At 41.6% G+C, this 24233-nt stretch overlaps 2 protein-coding genes across 5 annotated transcripts in view; both read right to left on the bottom strand.

The window, feature by feature from the left end:
• Window positions 1-24233, bottom strand: part of agbl4 (AGBL carboxypeptidase 4) — a 369255-nt gene that overhangs the window by 90259 nt on the left and 254763 nt on the right. The window lies entirely within an intron of this gene.
• On the bottom strand, window positions 3433-24181 carry LOC121533413 (BEN domain-containing protein 5-like). 2 transcript variants are annotated; one of them, XM_041839347.2, is made up of 6 exons: window positions 23883-24181; window positions 13578-13708; window positions 11658-12114; window positions 7079-7227; window positions 6017-6230; window positions 3433-5893 (listed from the first exon to the last, which is right to left on the bottom strand). In XM_041839347.2, the coding sequence occupies exons 1-6, from the start codon at window positions 24058-24060 to the stop codon at window positions 5697-5699; spliced, it is 1326 nt and encodes a 441-aa protein (XP_041695281.1). In that variant the 5' UTR covers window positions 24061-24181; the 3' UTR covers window positions 3433-5696. The 2 variants fall into 2 exon arrangements, with proteins under 2 accessions (XP_041695281.1, XP_041695282.1); XM_041839348.2 differs by having other exon boundaries at window positions 11718-12114.

Raw genomic sequence — 24233 nt, 5'->3', positions numbered from 1 at the left:
GCAAGAACACATTTTCTAAATGAGAAAAAAATATATATATCTAATTTAGAGTAAGCTTTACATTGTATCTGAGGTGAGGACATGGGGCCTCATGAATCACACAGGCAGACATAGAGATAGACAGACAGAGAGAGAGAGAGAATAAGAGAGTGCAGTAGTACATACTCACTGCCATAGTGAAGATGTGACAAATGAATCTTCCTTATGTAAAACCTAATATCCACTGTATACCTAAGGAAGTGTTGTCACTACGTCTAGTGGCTGTGATAGTACTGTAGTAGGAACACTGGGCAGTTTGGAAGGTTAAACCTGGCCTGGTCCTCAGCGTCAGAGACATAACATCTATTCATGAACGGGTCAGGTGACAATATAAGTCTAATATTCTATCTTCATCACTGTTTAACCACACCCCCTTTTTTAGCATCAGAAAAACAAACAAACGCGTAAACAATAACAAGTCACAGGAATTCATCGCGGTCCACACAGCAGAACAGTTTCTCTCACACAACCTAAAAGCTTTAAACGTATGTATTGTAATACATACTGTGCATAAGGACCCGACAGGACCATGTTGATTACTACAGAAATGATAGCAGGACATCTACAATAGGGAGCATAAAAAAAAGTTTAAAAAATGGTAGTCTCTGTGGTAGCTTAGATAACTCTGTGGACTAAAAACTTGGCAAGGGCCATTTTTGTGCAAGTTCAAACCCAGCCGATTTCCTCACCAGCTTTCCCCCCTACATCGTCAGCATTCAGTACTTTGGCTTATTATTACCACTCACCCACAACAACACTCAATATATCCAGCACCGTTACACATTCAGTTAAGAGCACACAATCCAGTCGTAATGCACATTTCAATTGTCAAGGTCCTTGAATTTGTGAATCACATTAGATGAAACAGCACAGTACAGTCCTTGTTTGTGTGATATGTCAACCCGCCCAACTCCCCATCCCCAGTCAGTCCCCATGCTATGTGTTTGTACTGAGCTGATGGAGCCTGCCAGGCCTGTGGCTCAGAGCTGCCCTCCCCTGCTCTATAGCCATTTCAACACATTATCCTGTCTGGTAACACAGATGGATCCAATGTTTAACCATTAGAGAGAGCATGGCATCTAGTGCAGCCTGGGGTTCAGCGGGATTCTACTGTCAATAACAGCAAAGCAGCAACATGAGATGGCGGGCCATAGAGGGACCAATGGCTGTAAGGGCTGAGTCACGCCAGGCCAGGCCATGTATTGTATAGTAAATGGCCGTGCCCACCTTAACCATTAGCTGTCCAAACAGAGAGGGAGGGGCCTGTTATAAAACTTGGCTTTTTTCTTAACTAACTACTCTTCTGCACCACAAAATATGGGGAAGGTACAATTTCTCAGATTTCAACATTTGTTTGAAAAAAATAACACTGGACTGAGCTCCATCAGTGACCAAAAAGGGCTGTAGATTATCTTTGGCGATCATTCAACCAGGATATCATTCCATCTGAACTTCCAGTGTTCCCAACGTCCCACTCCCTAGTCTACGTCTTGAACAAGCACATAATTCAAATAGTAAGGTCAATTCAAAGCACATACAGTGAGAGAAAAAAAAGTATTTGATCCCCTGCTGATTTTGTACGTTTGCCCACTGACAAAGAAATGAGTGGCGCAGTGGTCTAAGGCACTGCATCGCAGTGCTAACTGTGCCACTAGAGATCCTGGTTCGAATCCAGGCTCTGTCGCAGCCGGCCGCGACCGGGAGACTCATGGGCGGCGCACAATTGGCCCAGCATCGTCCAGGGTAGGGGAGGGAATGGCCGGCAGGGATGTAGCTCAGTTGATAGAGCATGGCGTTTGCAATGCCAGGGTTGTGGGTTCGATTCCCACGGGGGGCCAGTATAAAAAAAATATGTATTCACTAACTGTAAGTCGCTCTGGATAAGAGCGTCTGCTAAATGACTAAAATGTAAATGATCAGTCTATAATTTTAATGGTAGGTTTATTTGAACAGTGAGAGACAGAATAACAACAAATAAATCCAGAAAAACGCATGTCAAAAATTGTATAAATTGATTTGCATTTTATTGAGGGAAATAAGTATTTGACCCCCTCTCAATCAGAAAGATTTCTGGCTCCCAGGTGTCTTTTATACAGGTAACGAGCTGAGATTAGGAGCACACTCTTAAAGGGAGTGCTCCTAATCTCATCTTGTTACCTGTATAAAAGACACCTGTCCACAGAAGCAATCAATCAATCAGATTCCAAACTCTCCACCATGGCCAAGACCAAAGAGCTCTCCAAGGATGTCAGGGACAAGATTGTAGACCTACACAAGGCTGGAATGGGCTACAAGACCATCGCCAAGCAGCTTGGTGAGAAGGTGACAACAGTTGGTGCGATTATACGCAAATGGAAGAAACACAAAATAACTGTCAATCTCCCTCGGCCTGGGGCTCCATGCAAGATCTCACCTTGTGGAGTTGCAATGATCATGAGAATGGTGAGGAATTAGCCCAGAACTACATGGGAGGATCTTGTCAATGATCTCAAGGCAGCTGGGACCATAGTCACCAAGAAAACAATTGGTAACACACTACGCCGTGAGGGACTGAAATCCTGCAGCGCCCGCAAGGTCCCCCTGCTCAAGAAAGCACATATACAGGGCCGTCTGAAGTTTGCCAATGAACATCTGAATGATTCAGAGGAGAACTGGGTGAAAGTGTTGTGGTCAGATGAGACCAAAATGGAGCTCTTTGGCATCAACTCAACTCGCCGTGTTTGGAGGAGGAGGAATGCTGCCTATGACCCCAAGAACACCATCCCCACCGTCAAACATGGAGGTGGAAACATCATGCTTTGGGGGTGTTTTTCTGCTAAGGGGACAGGACAACTTCACCGCATCAAAGGGACGATGGACGGGGCCATGTACCGTCAAATCTTGGGTGAGAACCTCCTTCCCTCAGCCAGGGCATTGAAAATGGGTTGTGGATGGGTATTCCAGCATGACAATGACCCAAAACACATGGCCAAGGCAACAAAGGAGTGGCTCAAGAAGAAGCACATTAAGGTCCTGGAGTGGCCTAGCCAGTCTCCAGACCTTAATCCCATAGAAAATCTGTGGAGGGAGCTGAAGGTTCGAGTTGCCAAACGTCAGCCTCGAAACCTTAATGACTTGGAGAAGATCTGCAAAGAGGAGTGGAACAAAATCCCTCCTGAGATGTGTGCAAACCTGGTGGCCAACTACAAGAAACGTCAGACCTCTGTGATTGCCAACAAGGGTTTTGCCACCAAGTACTAAGTCATGTTTTGCAGAGGGGTCAAATACTTATTTCCCTCATTAAAATGCAAATCAATTTATAACATTTTTGACATGCGTTTTTCTGGATTTTGTTGTTGTTATTCTGTCTCTCACTGTTCAAATAAACCTACCATTAAAATTATAGACTGATCATGTCTTTGTTAGTGGGCAAACGTACAAAATCAGCAGGGATCAAATACTTTTTCCCCTCACTGTAAGAATAACTGGAAAATAGAAACAACGGGACAAGAGAGCAGCAGAAAAGATTAGCTTAGCATTTTGAATAACTATTATGCAGTTCCTCTCTGTAGAATTCTATTGTCTGGCTCATAAAGGAAGTTGCTTTTAAAAAACAAAACATCTTTGTTTTACACATTAGTTTGAGGTCTAAAGCTTATTCTAATGGCTGTGGAGTGGCAGGTCGGAGGGAATAGGCTAACCCTGGGGAATATAAAGCAGTATGTTCCAGAAGCATTGCTTACTAAGGACCACTCTTCACACATATTCAGTTCATACAAATAACAAACCAGAACTCAAATCTATAATACATTGATTGTTGGTTGTCTTTTTTCAATTTTGCAAACAAATCAATTTCTTTGGAAATAGATAATCTGTCACAAGAGATTTAAAGTGCATTCAATGATTGATGTGCTAATACAACCAATCCTTAAAACAGGGGAAACTTAAGATATGTCAGAGTGTTGTGGTTTGTCTTGTTTCTTTTGTTCATTTTTCACAGAGTTCACATGAGACACTTATTTTCTTTGACTTTAGATGCCTCTGATCTACATTTGGATACAATATCAAGCTTAAAGCCAACAATGATTATGAAAATAAACAAACATAAAAAGATTCACCAGGTAACAAAGGAATTGCAATGTCAAATAACAAACCAGACAAAAAAAAATAGACCCAACAGGAGTTTAACATGGTAACGTGTAAATCGGACTAAAAACTGAAAATCCACGATTTGTGAAAAAAGACCAGTTATATACACTAAAATATCCCCACATATGGTAGCTTAACAAAAGGTTGACCGAACAGTAAGAACTATAAAGAAAAACCATAGACAGACACAAAAACAAAAATAGAAAGTGAGGAGAAAAAAAGGCTTGCCAGGCAGACCTGCAGGTGATTCACAGTTAGCCACATGGTCACAGTTGAGAATTCAATCTGCAGCGTTTTATTCCAGATTGCAGACAGCCAGACAAGCCGTTTGGGGAAAAACAAAGACATTTGAAAAGTTCTGATGGCATGTCATTGGAAGTTGTCACTATACCTTATTTCATTCCAAGTGGTGTGCCTCAAAGAAGAGGGCTGTGAGAGAGCAGGAAGTCTGCTTTATCCAAGCCCACGGGGATCTAGCATAACACTGACAGCTGCAGACAGCTTTACCCACAGCCAAACACAGTATCTGGCAACTTTTCACATTCAGACACCAAAGTGCAGTTTAAAGCTATATCAGCTTTACTTTACAATCACAGCTTACTAGAAAACTTGAGGACAGTCCCCAATAATTGCCATATCCTAAGGCCTTTCTGGGCTTAAACTCTTGTACCACAACTCCAAAACAATTTAATGATCTGCAGGACAGTTTGAATAAAGATAACTACCACAATCACATTTATGTAAAATCAAATCTAAAGTTGGATCTCTCAAGTAGGATAGATAAATACTGTAAACCAGTATCCAGAAAATAACATACTGTATCTTCCCAGTCTGATGTGGACAAGCACCACACTGAAACAATGATAAACCTCTTTACAAAACTGTTAATGTAAATTGGCGCTCTATACTATGGAAATCCAAATGGCATATTTCCATGGAAGATACACAGCAATAATCTCTAGGACAACAGAATATCTGTGCAAGGTGGCCTCTATCAATTAAGACCTTGTTGTAAAAGTGGATCTTTACATCCCCCCCACGACACGTTAAGTACCAATAGCACACAGAGACCTCTACACTAAGGCCTTCATCATGGCTAACCTTTCTACCACCACACACACACTAGCATGATTATTCCAGAATATCTTCTTACAATCAGAATACTTATTTTTCAAGGGAAATCACTAAGAATATTAGGACTCAATGTCATGTTCTGACACAGAACATTTGATTTGAGCGCGACTGCATTCTCTAACAACCAGATTGCTTTAAGAATCTCTCCACACAAAAACATCTCTAAAACCCATGTCCACCCGGTCCTACTTAAAGCCTAGAAAAATACTCACACCAGTTCATATGACTCATACCAAAGCGCTCAACCACTCACTGCATTGACTGGCAGGTAAAGCTGTCTTACAGCTGAAGGATTGTTTAGGGCATTGGGCGCCCACTGAGAATCTCTAGTGCTGGCACACATGATCCTACCCACCAGAAAATGAGAGGTACAGTATGGTGACAACTTTATGACACTACATGCCATCGTAGGTGAAATTCTCCTTCTTGACAGTTTGTCTAATGAGCAGCTTCGATTCCCGCCTCTCCTCGTTCTTGATGGATTTGTTGATATCCATAATTTTTTCACAGATGTATTTGTTCACTTTGGACAATCTTTGTGTGATCTCTGCGCTGTCTGCCGTTTCTTGAGACACTCTGTCATATAGACACTCTGTAAAAAAATTAAAGGAAATAAGTGTGCATTACTCATCCCCCAAAATTAAGAGATATTTCCAAACTTTGTGAGTTGCAAACAGTGCCTAAAACATCTGAAAGCAGGCCTACACAGTTTTACCTCTGACTATTTTCAGCTTGCTTGGGGAGAGGGGGGGCTTGGGAAGGGCATCTTTCTTCTTTTTGGTGGCCACGCCAGTGACACTCCTATTCTTGAGCGTCTCAGTGCCCCAGATCATGACGGCCAGGTTCTTGGTGAACTTGGAGTCTCCCTGTGTCCTCTGTAGCTGATGCCACTTCTCTTCCTGCACCCAGATGCCCCCGCCCAGGTGCACCTGCAGGAACACAGCACAGATATGTAGTGAGGGTCACCTACACTCAGACCTGTGACCACACTGGACTATAACCAACAGCAGCAAAGCAGCCCATCCCACAACTATTCAGCCCAAATTAGAAATCAAAGAGTCATGCTTCAGCAGCTACATAAATAAGTAAGGGGCAGTGGTTTCCAGCCTGGATGACTTGCACTGAGTATTTATACTGGCATAGAACCACAGAGCGGTATGTTGCGTAAGTCTGCACCAAACAACTCTACAAGCGGATTGACAGGCCTGCCCTGAGTTAAAGATGAGCTTATGCAGAGAGCGCCATGTGTGCCGCCCTGCCTTTATCACTGAGAAGTCTTTAGGCTGGCATCCAAAGGCTTTTCCCTTTGCAGCTAATGTGCTTTAGGCCCCTGGCCAGCAGACAAGCTTTCCACTGCTCTTAACTTAGAGGAGCCCTTTCTCTTTTTTCTTTCTTGGGCTACCTGTCAGTCACTTCAATTCCTCTGGTAGAAATAATTAATAGCGGGCAACGTGTGAGAGTTCTAATTTGCTTTTGTTCTTCACGCTTGAATTGAGAGGCTCTCTGCTTGTAACACAAATCCCCCCCCTGTCATGTGAAGCAGGCAGAATTACTACGTGTATAGCCCTGCAACCACTATCAGGGCAATAAACAGTGCTGATGCCTAAGCTATACGGACAATCATCTCAGCCTTGTTTACCCTCAAGGATAGGTGAAGGCTAGTGCAATGCAAGTTCCCAAGTTCATGTGTAAGGGAAAATAGAATGCTTCCTCCCCATCAAAGCGACCACAGCGAGGAAGAAAGAGAGGGGGTGAGATCGGGGGCGGTGAGACTCACCTTGCCATCATTACAAGTGTAGACTGTTCTTGGGGAGGGGGAGTGGCTGGAGCTGGTATTGGCCTCTTCTCTGCACACTTCCTGTGGCTCAATGATGGGCTCCACCACCTCCACTTTGATTGTCTGAGTGCCATTGTCATGCATAGGCTCTGTATAAGGTGCAAAATCAAAAGTAATGTTGAGATGTATATCTCTAGGCACATTGTGTAGTGTTGTTAGTCTCTCAGATAACAACAAGCCTAGAACACTGGCAGAGGCCTTGACTCAACCACAGCAGCATGTGGTTAGGGAGTTCTAGTCTTAGCTTTGGATCGGCGCCTGCAGCAATGCTTCACTGTGCCTCGAGACTGTTGGGTTATTTTAACCCAGTAGGCTTGATGGTTGGCCACACTAAGCGCTAATGTAGCTGATGAGTTTTAATATTGGTCAGCGCAATACATTCCTGACCCGAAAGCACCCTTGCCAGTATAATCTCTAGCCCGTCCATTAGACCGCCTTGCTCCCATATCACACCAATGCAAAACACATGGAGCTGGCCATGGGACTGGCTTGAGGCCTGCACTTCTACACTACAGTAGTCTCAAGGTTCTAGAATTAACTTTTTCCACTGGTGGCACTACTGGTGCTACATACGTTTTCAGTTGATGGCACCAGCAATTTTTCGCGTCTGTGCACCGATAATGACCTGACCTATGTCCGTTTATACAATCAATTATATAATCAATTTGACTTTGTTTTTACCACTCTGACTACATAATGGTAATCATTTATTTGAATGTTAAATCTCTATTGATAAACTGAGTAAATAAAGATGTAGCCTAGGCCTATTCACAATACAGGTGAATGCATATTCAATAGGAGTGTGTGCATGCATTGAGTTATGGAGCTTCTTTTGGCTGATTTCATGGGGCTAGATGAAAAACAATGTTTCCCTTCATTTTGGGAGTTATTTTATTGCACTGATCAACAACATTTGCATTGAAGAAGCAAACTCTTCTTTTATAAAAGTGTGCGCTGTCTCTTTAAGACCTAATGACATAATTCACTCACACAATAAGTACATTTACATGCACAGTTATAATTCGATATTAAAGTGATTATAGTAGTAGGCAGATTATGCAATAGTCATGTAAACACCCCTTACTCTGCTTATTTTAAATCGGCGTAAAGTCAAAATCGAAGTAAGCATCCGCTGATTAAAACGGCTGGTTTTCTGAGTAATGTTTTGAATTATTAGGACATATAAACACCTTAAATCGGTGTTCCAGCGGTGTATTTAATCTGCGCATGTGCTAGGACCAGCCGAGCGAGCTTTCCTCTTTATTGCTAGTGAAGTAAGTTCGGAACAACAATGTATGCGTCTTAGAAGTCGTTTTCACATACAAACTTCATATGTCCGAACTCAGAATCAAATATGCTTCCCAAAAATAACATGGCCGTTGTGGTAGAACGTTTATTTTGATTGGCAATTTTCTGCATTTATCAGAGTGCCATCAGGTGCCTGATTTCAGATGTGTCCATGTAAACAGGATTATTAGGGAATTCATTCTTCTTGCAAAGCATGTAAACATTTTAATCAAACTATTCTATTAATCTGACTATCCACAATTATCGCATTATTGTGTGCATGTAACCGTACTCAGTGAGAGAGAGAAGATACGCGAGGTGAGGGAGACAAAGTGAATGAATAACGTTCTTGGCAATGACTATGATTCTTGGTGACAACTTTGAAATCAGCCTTTTTTTGCGTTATGGTATCACAAACAAGGTACTAGGGTAGTAAATTGATGTTAGTGACAGTTCAAAATTTACTGGGGAGGGTCCAACTCACGGTTTAGTAAAATAAATGCTCCCCCTCCCCAACGTTACAAATATTTTCACATGACCCTCCACTTACTGTACAAAAAAAATACAAATGAATTAACAATGCTGACAACGATCAGCTAGGGGGAAATCAGATTTTCGACATTTTGATTCTATATTTACATAAAATATATGCTACAAATTGTCCCTCTCTAGCGACTCCTGTGGCGAGCCGGGCGCATACACGCTGACACGATCACCAGTTGTACAGTGTTTCCTCTGACATATTGGTGTGGCTGGCTTACGGGTTAAGCGAGCAGTGTGTCAAGAAGCAGTGCGGCTTGGCAGGGTCGTGTTTCGGAGGACGCATGGCTCTCGACCTTCGCCTCTCCCAAGTCCGTACGGGAGTTGCAGTGATGGGACAAGACTGTAACTACCAATTGGATATCACAAAAATGGGGAGCAAAATGGGTATAAAAACCCCCCCCAAAAAACATTGTGACTGGTTGAGTTTATGCCACACATTACATTTACATTTACATTTTAGTCATTTAGCAGACGCTCTTATCCAGAGCGACTTACAGTTAGTGAATACATCTTTTTTTTTTATACTGGCCCCCCGTGGGAATCAAACCCACAACCCTGGCGTTGCAAACGCCATGCTCTATCAACTGAGCTACATCCCTGCCGGCCATTCCCTCCCCTACCCTGGACGACGCTGGGCCAATTGTGCGCCGCCCATGAGTCTCCCGGTCGCGGCCGGCTGCGACAGAGCCTGGCCACATAAAAGGTAATGACAAAAAGTTAAATGACAAATATCTTGGCTATATTGAAGTGTTAAGTTTTTTTAGGTACGTGAGGAATAGCCTCTTGGATCAGAGAGGAGGCAGAGCGCACATTAAGCGTTCCTGAATAACTGGGCCTACTGGGAGCATAGACCTATGTGGCCACATTATTGGGAGAATAATGATCCGCAACAGACAGCGCATCTCAGTATCAGAAGTAAAAATACAGCCAGACTGGCTTGCTACTGTAAAAATACAGCCAGACTGGCGTGCTACTGTAAAAATACAGCCAGACTGGCGTGCTACTGTAAAAATACAGCCAGACTGGCGTTCTACTGTAGAAATACAGCCAGACTGGCGTGCTACTGTAAAAATACAGCCAGACTGGCGTGCTACTGTAAAAATACAGCCAGACTGGTGTTCTACTGTAGAAATACAGCCAGACTGGCGTGCTACTGTAAAAATACAGCCAGACTGGCGTGCTACTGTAAAAATACAGCCAGACTGGCTTGCTACTGTAAAAATATAGCCAGACTGGCGTGCTACTGTAAAAATACAGCCAGACTGGTGTGCTACTGTAAAAATACAGCCAGACTGGTGTGCTACTGTAAAAATACAGCCAGACTGGCGTGCTACTGTAAGAATACAGCCAGACTGGCGTGCTACTGTGCCTTTCTAAACCTTATAAACTGTCGAGAGTATAACCACAACTGATTCAAAAGGAATGAATGGAATGAAACATTCAAATCACAGGGCTTTTGCGCCGTTAATAAAATGACATTTTCACTGCAGTTTACAGCCTAAAGTAGAATTTTGTGCTACCTTGAAAACAGTAATACAATTATTCATTGCATTGTGGTGTTGTAGGCTAGTCTAGGTAGGATAATTGTATTGTCCTTAAACAAGATCAATCAGGGAGCTCTATGAGCTGCGTGTCTCATGTCTTCACTGTTCTTCCATTCGCAATGAGGCACCTGGCCTCTCTGCTGCCTATCAGCTATTCCTCTATGTTCTTGTGGAATAAAAAAATCTAAACTGGTGCAGCTTTGAATGATTTAAGTTAGCCTATTGCAGATCTGGACAAACGATCCACCTACCACTATTGTCACTATGAATGGTGGATAGAGGGCAGGATAGACAAACTGGTAGACTATATTGACCTGTGGTATAGCACGCGGAAAAGCATAGTGCAAAAGGGAAGTACCAAAACACCTTGATAGGGAAGGCGCATGCTAGCAGATGAGGAAATGTAGCTAGGATGGAATAAATTATATAGTAAAACCTGCTAAATGTAAACCAGGGAAAAAATGCACTACCCTCCCCTGTATCTAATTTTAAAAAACACACAACCCTCCCCAAAGGAAAAAAAATAAGTTTAACAACCGCCCCAGCAAGGAACGTTAGCCTACAAAGCTGGAAGCTACTGGTATCTTCCTGCATTGTAAAGTGTTCTAGCCTGTAATGCACATAGTTTTGCGAACAGTAAATAACAATATTTCTACATGCCGTGTTGCATTATTCAAGTGTGCTAACTTCTGTGCAGCATGGGTGGGGAGCTAACATGATGCAGCCCAGACTCCCAGTGAGTGCAGTGGTTCCTCAGGACAGGCTAGAGCTAGCAATGAGTAAGTGGAGCAGGCACGGTACGCTCACGCTATAAGGGGACATCGGCTGCGCTGATACAGACTTGATCCTCTCTCAATCAGTACAATATTTAAGTTTTTAGCAAACTCACCGATTACACCACTTCCTCTCTCCCTCTCTCTAGAAACTATAAGTCCAAATAGCTGTAGTATCAAGCAAATACTACGTTTTACAACATAAACACACTAAAGACTTTAACGATAACAACCAAATATTTCATAACTTGTTATCAACTGTGCAGCTGATTGCTAAAAAGCATATACAACAGTACCCAAACCTACAGATTAAACATCTCGACAACTCTGAATGTGGGTGACACTAGTCTAGTAAAACAGTTTTTTCTTAACCTGAACAAACGTGCATGGCAGGCTGCAGTGAGAGGTGACTGGAGAGTGTGTGTCTCTCACCGCTGCCCAGCCTCATGAGGAGCACGTCCTGCAGCCTCCTGTTGAAGTCACGCAGCTCCTTCACCTCTGTCAGCAGGTTGCCATACTCCTTCAGCTTCTTGGCCTGTTGGACCAGCTGCCTGCGGGTTCTCTCCAGCTCCTGCTGTAGCCTCCTCATCTCTTCCTCCTGCTGCCTGTAGCTGTGGACCAGCTCCTCATACAGAACCCGCGGTACCACCGCCTTCTCAGGCCCAGAGTCACCATCCTCTTCTTCTTCCAACTCAGCCAGTCGGTCCTCCTCCAGGTCATCCTCTCCCTCTATGCAGGAACTCACAGCGTTCCTCTCCAGGCGGGCCACCACCGCTGCCAGGCTCTTCGAGGAGTTGCCTGTGGGACGCCCATTGTCCTGTGTCTGGGCCTGTAGAATCAAATAGGACTTAATGCAGGTTATCATTGTGATAATAATGAAGTGGAGCCTGCATCATCAATTCATGTGATAACAGTGATCTGGTGTGTCATAAATGTCATATTTTCAGTCAAATAAAAACTAATTTTTGACTATATATTTATATACTGAACAAAAATATAAATGCAACATGCAACAATTTTCCTGAGTTACAGTTCATATAAGGAAATCAGTGAATTTAAATAAATAAATTAGGCCCTAATCTATGGATTTCACTTGACTGAGCAGGGGCTCAGCCATGGGTGGGCCTGGGCGGGTATAGGCCCACCCACTTGGGAGCCAGGCCCACCCACTGGGGAGCTAGGCCCAGCCAATCAAAATGATTTTTTCCACATAAAAGGGCTTTATTACAGACAGAACTACTCCTCAGTTTCATCAGCTGTCCGGGTGGCAGGTCTCTGGCGATCCCGCAGGTAAAGAAGCCGGATGCGGAGGTCCTGGGCTGGCGTGGTTACACGTGGTCTGCGGTTGTGAGGCCGGTTGGGCATACCAAATTCTCTATAACGACGTTGGAGCCGACTTATAGTAAAGAATTGAACATTCAATTCTCTGGCAACAGTTCTGGTGGACATTCCTGCAGTCAGCATGCCAATTGCACACTCCCTCAAAACTTGAGACATCTGTGTTGTGTAACAAAACTGAACATTTTAGAGTGGCATTTTATTGTCCCCAGCACAAAGTGCACCTGTGTAATGACCATGTTTAATCAGCTTCTTGATATGCCACAACTGTCAGGTGGATGGATTATCTTGGCAAAGGAGAAATACTCAATAACAGGGAAATAAACAAATTTGTGCACAAAAGCGTTGAGAAATAAGCTTTTTGTGCGTATGGAACATTTCTGGGATCTTTTATTTCAGCTCATAAAACATGGGACCAACACTTTATGTTGTGTTTATATTTTTGTTCAGTATATATTTAGTTTAAAATGTAAATGTTGAGTGGATGTCCATATATCCATAGCGGTGGGGGGGCTAGCTTGACAAAATTATATGATGTGCTATAAATCACTGGGAAGAGTGGAGTCATGAGGTTGTTTGATGAGCAGCTCAGAGGACTTGCCTGTTAAAGGGCAGCTGTCCAGAGTGCTGAATTTGTGTTCATCCAGCATATGGTTAAACAAATAGCAGGGGGATTATTGGGCAACGTCCAAACTCATAGTAACAGTTCGTTATATTATAAAAAGCGATTACCATCAGTATTCGTCATAATCCTTGAGAACAGCATTATTAGAGAAGATTTTGAATCACTCAAATCAAATTTTATTTGTCACATGCTTCATAAACAACAGGTGTTGACTAACAGTAAAATGCTTACTTACGCACCATCAAATTCACTGAGCACAAAATCATAGAAATGCTCTAACAGTTTGAAAACTATGACTAGTTTTGACTACCTTGCTTAGTTGAACTTACCTTTTTATGTCTCAGTGGCAGTCGTTCCTCCCCAAAGTGGTTCTCAACTAAATTTCCCATATTCCTTGTCGACATCTTAGGAATTTTCATCTTCTTTTGAATTATATTATGTTCAAACTCATCAATGTTATCTGCAAAATAGAGCTAAGGGTCAGCAGAAATCAAACATATAAACTCTTCAGACAAAAATAAAGGTTACATAAGAGAAAAAATAATTTTCTCCAAATCAGAGTGAATTTTTAAGGAGTGTTATGGCAAATATTAGGGTGATCAGTGCCAGTTCGAAAATGAAATGCTTAGATTCTAAATAGGTATGTGAAAATTATAAATGTATATATTTTTTTCATATCAGTGCGCATGATTCATGGCACAATTAAATTGTAAAATGAAAATAGAAAATGGTTAATTGAAAATGGTAAATGGAAAAAATTAATTCTAAATAAAAATGGTAAATGATAAAAGTATTGCCCATGATTTTGGAATGAAATGTTCGATGAGCAGTTGTCCACATACTTCTGGTAATGCAGTGTATAAGTATGCCCCCCAATACAATTCTGAAGTCTAATACATTCACAGTCAGAGTTCGGAAATCTGCATTTTCAAAACACAGACCCCCAAAAAATAATCTGTTTTTTAAACCATTTCACCTGCGTTTTATATTGAAAATGAACAGTGTTTTTTTTGCTTCAATAGAGTGATCAGGGGCGTGCAACTATAGTTCTCCTTCACAGAAAATACATTAGTGCAACACATTCGGGAGAAAATAGTATGGTATTTTTTGGCTAAAACTGCATGGCCATCATATTTCTGTGTAAGTAGGGTACACAGAGAAAAAGTACAGGAGGTAAGTTGCTACACATCAGTCAGAGCGCCGTCTGTTGATGGATGACAATTCACGAACGGCCATTCTGAGTGGAGAACTGCAACTGAAGCACAAAATGAGTCTAACCGAGCAGAAATTACAATAAGAACCATTTTAGATCTGCATTTAGAAAACGCAGCAAGATATTTCATATGAGCTACATCTTTTTTTTCAACTACATTTTTAAATGAACTATTGTCTTTTGTAGAATTTATATAACAATCCAACATTATCTAGTCCAAATATGCATTATTCCTCTATTTGTATACATTTGCAACACTTTCAATGAGGAACCTTTATTTTGAAGGTGATCGCAAATTCCACTATTAAGGCTAATCCTTATTGTGGACAACTTCACATAAGTATGTGTTTTCTAGCTACCTAGCTATGGAACGAGATACCTGCCAAAAAGGTTGAACGTACGTATCGTTAGGATCGTTAAAAAATCCATATATAAATTGTTAGGATCGTAAGAAAAGCCATGTGTAAACATGACATTTCATCTGTGAACATACAAACATCATGTTATGATTACGGACTAACATTTTAGGCTTGAACAAATCGTGTGTTGCAATTCCGACATACAATAATACCTTTCAGAGTTTTGGCAGTTTCATCTCACCAACAAAAAAAACGGCCTGTGAGGATTGCTACGCGAACAAGCATAACACAGTATAAAAAAAACGGAAGTCAGGGAAACCGGAAAGAGGCATCCTGCATATTTTCAAGTTAAAGTCTCCATTCTCTATTACTCCCAGGTTTGCCAGGTCTAGCTAAATTTCTAGCCCATGAACACTCAAAACCTACCCAAAAGGCCTAAAAACAAGCCCTTTTTTTACAGCAAGAAAGGAGTTGCCATATTTATACAAGAAACCCTTTTTCCATAACGTTATCGAGCCAATTAAAAACAAATATCGTAGTAACTTGTAACGACGTTAGAAGCAAAATTAGGTTTTCCTAAAAATAATTATTATTGGGAGCTATGACATGACGTAATAAAGGAATTTGAATATGTGAAAAGAGTATAGATAATTGGCCCTTATTAAACTCGACAGATCATTTTCCATCAATGGATGTCGATTTAACTAATTGACTGCTATGATTAAGCAATAAGGCACAAGGGGGTATGGTACAGTGAGGGAAAAAAGTATTTGATCCCTGCTGATTTTGTACGTTTGCCCACTGACAAAGACATGATCAGTCTATAATTTTAATGGTAGGTTTATTTGAACATTGAGAGAGAACAACAACAACAAAAATCCAGAAAAACGCATGTCAAAAATATTATAAATTGATTTGCATTTTAATGAGGGAAATAAGTATTTGACCCCTCTGCAAAACATGACTTAGTACTTGGTGGCAAAACCCTTGTTGGCAATCACAGAGGTCAGACGTTTCTTGTAGTTGGCCACCAGGTTTGCACACATCTCAGGAGAGATTTTGTTCCACTCCTCTTTGCAGATCTTCTCCAAGTCATTAAGGTTTCGAGGCTGACGTTTGGCAACTCGAACCTTCAGCTCCCTCCACAGATTTTCTATGGGATTAAGGTCTGGAGACTGGCTAGGCCACTCCAGAACCTTAATGTGCTTCTTCTTGAGCCACTCCTTTGTTGCCTTGGCCATGTGTTTTGGGTCATTGTCATGCTGGAACACCCATCCACGACCCATTTTCAATGCCCTGGCTGAGGGAAGGAGGTTATCACCCAAGATTTGACGGTACATGGCCCTGTCCATCGTCCCTTTGAAGCGGTGAAGTTGTCCTGTCCCCTTAGCAGAAAAACACCCCCAAAGCATAATGTTTCCACCTCCATTTTTGACAGTGGGGATGGTGTTCTTGGGGTCATAGGCAGCATTCCTCCTCCTCCAAACACGGCGAGTTGAGTTGATGCCAAAGAGCTCGATTTTGGTCTCATCTGACCACAACACTTTCACCCAGTTCTCCTCTGAATCATTCAGATGTTCATTGGCAAACTTCAGACGGCCCTGTATATGTGTTTTCTTGAGCAGGGGGGCCTTGCGGGCGCTGCAGGATTTCAATCCTTAACGGTATAGTGTGTTACCAGTTGTTTTCTTGGTGACTATGGTCCCAGCTGCCTTGATATCATTGACAAGATCCTCTTGTGTAGTTCTGGGCTGATTCCTCACCGTTCTCATGATCATAGCAACTCCACGAGGTGAGATCTAGCATGGAGCCCCAGGCCGAGGGAGATTGACAGTTATTTTGTGTTTCTTCCATTTGTGAATAATCGCACCAACTGTTGTCACCTTCTCACCAAGCTGCTTGGCGATGGTCTTGTAGCCCATTCCAGCCTTGTGTTGGTCTACAATCTTGTCCCTGACATCCTTGGAGAGCTCTTTGGTCTTGGCCATGGTGGAGAGTTTGGAATCTGATTGATTGATTGCTTCTGTAGACAGGTGTCTTTTATACAGGTAACACGCTGAGATTAGGAGCACTCCCTTTAAGAGTGTGCTCCTAATCTCAGCTCGTTACCTGTATAAAACACACCTTGGAGACAGAAATCTTTCTGATTGAGAGGGGGTCAAATACTTATTTCCCTCATTAAAATGCAAATCAATTTATAACATCTTTGACATGCGTTTTTCTGGATTTTGTTGTTGTTATTCTGTCTCTCACTGTTCAAATAAACCTACCATTAAAATTATAGACTGATCATTTCTTTGTCAGTGGCAAACGTACAAAATCAGCAGGGGATCAAATACTTTTTTCCCTCACTGTATATGGCCAATATACCACGGCTAAGGGCTGTTCTTATGCATGAGGCAACGCAGAGTGCCTGGATACAGCCGTTAGCAATGGTATACCACAAACCCCTGGGGTGCCTTATTGCTATTATAAACTGGTTACCAACGTAATTAGAACAGTAAAAAGTAATTTTGTTGTCATACCCGTGGTATATGGTCTGATATACCACATCTTTTAGCCAATCAGCATTCAGGGCTCGAACCAGGTTTATAATTGTAAATAAATCCCCTTTGCGCATGTGCATAACTATAGATAAATCCAACAGCAGAGTTTGAGTGATGAAAGCTGGACAGAGGATCTCAATCTTTGAGCAAGAAACACTTGGACAAACATTTAGGCTATTTTCTGGAAATGGTGCTGTTATTATGTGCCAGATGTTAAGACTAAAATCCGTTATAAATGGCGCATTTGCGAGATCGACTTGTCATTTCAATAGGCATAGACTACAGATTAAAATCTGGGTTTATGATTGTAATTAAATTTTGCAATGGTTTGCTTAGATAAAGGCAGGTAGCCTATAGTGCCTGATAGACCTACAGTGGGGAAAAAAAGTATTTAGTCAGCCACCAATTGTGCAAGTTCTCCCACTTAAAAAGATGAGAGAGGCCTGTAATTTTCATCATAGGTACACGTCAACTATGACAGACAAAATGAGAAGAAAAAAATCCAGAAAATCACATTGTAGGATTTTTAATGAATTTATTTGCAAATTATGGTGGAAAATAAGTATTTGGTCAATAACAAAAGTTTCTCAATTCTTTGTTATATACCCTTTGTTGGCAATGACACAGGTCAAACGTTTTCTGTAAGTCTTCACAAGGTTTTCACACACTGTTGCTGGTATTTTGGCCCATTCCTCCATGCAGATCTCCTCTAGAGCAGTGATGTTTTGGGGCTGTCGCTGGGCAACACTACTTTCAACTCCCTCCAAAGATGTTCTATGGTGTTGAGATCTGGAGACTGGGTAGGCCACTCCAGGACCTTGAAATGCTTCTTACGAAGCCACTCCTTCGTTGCCCGGGCGGTGTGTTTGGGATCATTGTCATGCTGAAAGACCCAGCCACGTTTCATCTTCAATGCCCTTGCTGATGGAAGGAGGTTTTCACTCAAAATCTCACCATACATGGCCCCATTCATTCTTTCCTTTACACGGATCAGTCGTCCTGGTCCCTTTGCAGAAAAACAGCCCCAAAGCATGATGTTTCCACCCCCATGCTTCACAGTAGGTATGGTGTTCTTTGGATGCAACTCAGCATTCTTTGTCCTCCAAACACGACGAGTTGAGTTTTTACCAAAAAGTTCTATTTTGGTTTCATCTGACCATATGACATTCTCCCAATCCTCTTCTGGATCATCCAAATGCACTCTAGCAAACTTCAGACGGGCCTGGACATGTACTGGGTTAAGCAGGGGGACACGTCTGGCACTGCAGGATTTGAGTCCCTGGCGGCGTAGTGTGTTACTGATGGTAGGCTTTGTTACTTTGGTCCCAGCTCTCTGCAGGTCATTCACTAGGTCCCCCCGTGTGGTTCTGGGATTTTTGCTCACCGTTCTTGTGATCATTTTGACCCCACGGGGTGAGATCTTGCGTGGAGCCCCAGATCGAGGGAGATTATCAGTGGTCTTCTATGTCTTCCATTTCCTAATAATTGCTCCCACAGTTGATTTCTTCAAACCAAGCTGCTTACCTATTGCAGATTCAGTCTTCCCAGCCTGGTGCAGGTCTACAATTTTGTTTCTGGTGTCCTTTGACAGCTCTTTGGTCTTGGCCATAGTGGAGTTTGGAGTGTGACTGTTTGAGGTTGTGGACAGGTGTCTTTTATACTGATAACAAGTTCAAACAGGTGCCATTAATACAGGTAACGAGTGGAGGACAGAGGAGCCTCTTAAATAAGAAGTTACAGGTCTGTGAGAGCCAGAAATCTTGCTTGTTTGTAGGTGACCAAATACTTATTTTCCACCATAATTTGCAAATAAATTCATTCAAAATCCTACAATGTGATTTTCTGGAAAAAAATTCTCAATTTGTCTGTCATAGTTGATGTGTACCTATGATGAAAATTACAGGCCTCTCTCATCTTTTTAAGTGGGAGAACTTGCACAATTGGTGGCTGACTAAATACTTTTTTCCCCCACTGTACATCTCATTTCAGATAGTCTACAGTAGCCTAGACAAGATGTAGGCAAGATGTAAACTGAACGATTTAGCAGCTTGCTTAGTTCAAATTAACAGACTAATTTATACAACATAAATAGCGAGGTGATTTTGAGGTAAGAAATGCTTGTTTCCCAATAGCCTGCTAGAATAGGCTACTGAGGATAGGGTCATAATTCCAATCCCTGAATTAAATATTAATAATATACATTTTAACTGAATATGCTATTTTTTTAACCTGTAGCCTAATCTGACTACTGTTACCATCAATCTAATGAGTTCTAACAACTGATCGCAACTGCGATAGCTTTGATAACTTCCAATGTAATTAACTAAACATGTCCATTAATAATCGCATAATAACACCAGGCTACAACTACAATAAACTTAAGCTATAGGCTATTTATTAAATTGGTTTGCCAGCTACAGGTAGGCTACACAAGTGGTACACATTGATTTGAAGTGACTCCAGTGATAGTCATTTCAACATATGTATAGTGCATTCGGAAAAGTATTCAGACCCCTTGACTTGTTACGTCACAGCCTTATTCTAAAATTGATTAAATTGTTATTTTTCTTCATCAATCTACACACAATAACCCAAAATGACAAAGCGAAAACAGGTGTTTAGAAATGTTAGCACATTTATCAAATAAATACAAACTGAAATGACATTTACATAAGTATTCAGACCCTTTACTCAGTACTTTGTTGAAGTACCTTTGGCAGCGATTACAGCCTCAAGTCTTCTTGGGTATGACGGTACAAGCTTGGCACACCTGTATTTGGGGAGTTTCTCCCATTCTTCTCTGCAGATCCTCTCAAACTCTGTCAGGTTGGATGGGGAGCGTCGCAGCACAGCTATTGTCAGGTCTCTCCAGAGATGTTAGATCGGATTCAAGTCTGGGCTCTTGCTGGGCCACTCAAGGACATTGAGGTTTGTCCCGAAGCAACTCCTGCATTGTCTTGGCTGTGTCCACAGCATGATGCTGCCACCACCATGCTTCACCATAGGAATGGTACCAGGTTGGCATTCAGGCCAATGAGTTCAATCTTGGTTTTATCAGACCAGAGAATCTTGTTTATCATGGTCTGAGAGTCTTTAGGTGCCTTTTGGCAAACTGCAAGAGGGCTGTCATGTGCCTTTTACTGAGGGGCGGCTTCCGTCTAGCCCCTCTACCATAAAGGCCTGTTTGGTGGAGTGCTGCAGAGATGGTTGTCCTTCTGGAAGGTTCTCCCATCTCCACAAAGGAACTCTAGAGCTCTGTCAGAGTGACCATCGGGTTCTTGGTCACCTCCCTGACCAAGGGCCTTCTCCCCCGATTGCTCAGTTTGGCCGGGCGGCCAGCTCTAGGAAGTCTTGGTGGTTCCTAACTTCTTCAATTTATGAATGATGGAGGCCACTGTGTTCTTGGGGACCTTCAATGCTGCAGAAATGTTTTGGTACCCTTCCCCAGATATGTGCCTCGACACAATCCTGTCTCTGAGCTCTACAGACAATTCCTTCCACCTCATGGCTTGATTTTTGCTCTGACATGCACTGTCAACTGTGGGACCTTATATAGACAGGTGTTTTCCTTTCAAATTATGTCCAATCAATTGAATTTAGCACAGGTGGACTCCAATCAAGTTGTAGAAACGTCAAGGATGATCAACGGAAACAGGATGCATCTGAGCTCAATTTAGAGTCTCATAGCAAAGGGTCTAAATACTTATGTAAATAAGGCATTTTTTAAAATAATTTTTTTAAATTTGCTAACATTTCTAAAAACCTATGTTCGCTTTGTCATTATGGGGTATTGTGTGTAGATTTGTTTTATTTAATCAATTTTAGAATAAGGCTGTAACGTAACAAAATGTGGTAAAGGTCAAGGGGTCTGAATACTTTCCAAATGCACTGTTTTTTTATCAAATGGTAGCCTACAATGGCATATAAAATTATAGGCTACTTGATGGCTACCATTTGTTTATTGAAATCCATGTGTGTATTCAAAATTATTTTAATATAATATTAATAATATGCCATTTAGCAGACGCTTTTATCCAAAGCGACTTACAGTCGTGCGTGCATACATTTTTGTGTATGGGTGGTCCCGGGGATCGAACCCACTACCTTGGCGTTACAAGCGCCGTGCTCTACCAGCTGAGCTACAGAGGACCAAAATTATCTAAATGTCTTCAGCCTATCACTTTAATAATTCAATGTTTAATTTAGGCCTATCCAAATAAAAATAAATAGGCCTTCAACCTGTATTTGTGTTTTATAACTGTTTTTATTATAGGGCTCCCCTTAAAAAGAGACCCTAGCTCACAGGCCTCTAAATATAGCCTCTAAATACATTTTAAACAAAATAGTTAAAGCACTTGCAGTGGTTGTTAGGGAAAACAGATCTGGCAATAAGAATAGGCTACAGATAGTCTTGACCATTTGAGACCCCTTGGCTATTTAGCTCAGGACAGGTTATAGCCAAGACTTAAATCAATATTTTGTTTTGTCTCATTTATTGATATGGATATAGCCTCTGTGTGATGGGGTTGTGCAATGCAAATGGCTATAACAAGCCTACATACAGAGTGGAATTCGCTAATATAACAGTCAAAACACCTAATAAAAGGCATACAGTCCGTGCTCCCAAAAGTGTGATTCATTAGGTTACATGATCACCACAGTAGCCCCATGCGGCTATACAACTAAATTATGCAATTATATGGCCATTAAATAACACACAACAGCATAGCATATTTAAATAGCGGAAATCATATTTACTTATTTTGCAGCTCTGGCAGTTATTCTAGACAAGGCTCTTGTGTCTTTATCATTCTCCCACAAGTAATTTGCTGAAGGCCCAAGCCTATAGCACGCCATCTACTGGTATAATGTCATTTTCGAATGCAGTTCTAAAACAAGCTCTAGACTTTTATTTTGGAAATGAAACCGGAAGCTGCAAAGAATCTCTAACGTCTGGGCTAGAGTTGCTTGATTGACTAGCTAACTTCGACTAGCTACGTTCGGTTCATGTCCTTTGCAGATGCCACATTACTGATGAACGTTTGTACGCATAAAAACGATCTGTAACCAAGTAAAGGGAGACGTAAAGTAAGAATTGAACGTGTAAATGTTCATTCATAGTCATAAGATAGGGTGTGTACATTTACTGGTCTAATTTAACTTTTAAGTTTCACGTATGGATTTTCTTACCATCTAACAATACGTACGTTCAACCTTTTGGCAGCTATCTTGCTCCATACCTAGCTAATAGCTAGCTATCCAGTGTGAACCAAGAAAGGCATAAGGTTAGCTCAGCCAGGTTGTTCAAGATTGATGTTAAAATTGGACGCCTATCCATGACCTGAGGATGTTGGGAAATGTCTTCAAAAGTGAGCGCTATTACCATCAAGTATGCTTGGGTTTGTTGTGGACTGGGGTGGTGGATGGGCGTAAAACCAGGTTGGGATCACAGTCCTGGACACAGTTTTTTATTTTCAGTTTTAACCCTATCCCAAACCTTATCCATTCTGAATGAGTGCCTAAACCTAACTTAACATTTTAAGTTTGGATAAATGGAAAGCTAGAGCAACAATAACACTTCGAAATTTTACGTTTCAAGCAACTTCGATTTTTTTTTTTACGTTTGGATAACTTGGATGAATGTCTAATTCTGCAGTGAGGCGGTGAAATCTTTTTGGGTTACCTAGCTACAGTCCGACAATCTCAAACAACAACAAACCTAGCTAATGGACACTCAACTGACATTAGGCAGGGAACTGAGATCATTTAGACATTTAAACCCAGGGACTGTTCAAACACGAGGATTATTAATAATCTAGCTAAATACTACCCTAGTTATGGATGGTTCAAAGCTGAGCTAGCTACGTGTGGCTGCTCTGTTACACGATGCAAGTATGAACAAAACGTTACACTCATATGTGTAGGGGGAAACGTTTTTGATATAACCGGTGACGTGGAAACATAATTGCTAGCTAGCTAACTTGTATGCATCTAGCTTGACGTTGTCCGAGTTAGCTAGCAAAGGTCGACTGACAGTGACAGTCATCACATCATGTAGCTAGCTAACTACCATATCGAGGTGTTGTGTATTGCTAGATAACGTATCCAATGTTAGTAAACAAGCTAGATGTGCGAGTGGCTGGCTAAGCTAACATTAGCTAACGTTGATGTCACATAACTAGCTATACATTAGCTAGTTTAGCTAGCTAGCCACGTTAGCTAAAAACAATATCAGCAAGAACTCTATAGCTTTCATATGTAAATATGTGATAAGAGAGCAAATATGCCACCCTGAAAAAAACCAAACGTCTGTAAACTTGCTAGCTAGGTAACGTTAGCAATAGCATCCTTACGAGAACATTGTTAGCTTGATAGCTAGCTAGGTAAGTTAGACAGTGTTTTTGACAGCCGACTGAAAAGGTATGTTATCTTATTCTCTATGATCTGTCTAATCTCACTTCAAACATTTTAACTATTTCAATACAGTAAAACAAAGAGACCATGAAGCTAACTTACCTGCAAGGGCAAGAATCTGTGCTTTGCCCGGCTGGCCTGCACCATTCTCTTCTGTTCTGAGAACCAGATACACCTGATTATCAAAATCTGTTTTGTGCAGAGGTCTAAAATCTTTCACATTTGAAGCAGGTAAAGCATAGCACATATCGTCTTCCAAGAACCTCACAAAAGCATACATTATTTCTCTTTGGTCCTGCACTTTGGATAGGGTTGACAGTTTTCCCTCTATAGTATAAGTATTCAAAAAATATATATAAACACAAAGTGGAATTGGGGAGGGTTTCTATTCTGCAATCTGCTACTCTGGCCTGGTCGTTCAGGAAATTAGCCGCGCGCTCCATCACAAGACAT

The sequence above is a fragment of the Coregonus clupeaformis genome, chromosome 20 (assembly GCF_020615455.1).
Source record: "Coregonus clupeaformis isolate EN_2021a chromosome 20, ASM2061545v1, whole genome shotgun sequence".
Taxonomy (NCBI): Eukaryota; Metazoa; Chordata; class Actinopteri; order Salmoniformes; family Salmonidae; genus Coregonus; species Coregonus clupeaformis.
Note: the sequence above shows the minus strand (reverse complement) of the source record. Positions and strands in the feature narration are given on the sequence as shown.

Coding starts and splice junctions, on each gene's coding strand:
- LOC121533413 (XM_041839347.2), bottom strand. CDS start 24,060: ATGTATGCTTTTGTGAGGTTCTTGGAAGACGATATGTGCTATGCTTTA. Junction 7,228..11,657: donor TGCCATGCACGTTTGTTCAG/GTTAAGAAAAAA, acceptor CACCTTATACAG/AGCCTATGCATGACAATGGC. Junction 5,894..6,016: donor CAAGCTGAAAATAGTCAGAG/GTAAAACTGTGT, acceptor ATTTTTTTACAG/AGTGTCTATATGACAGAGTG.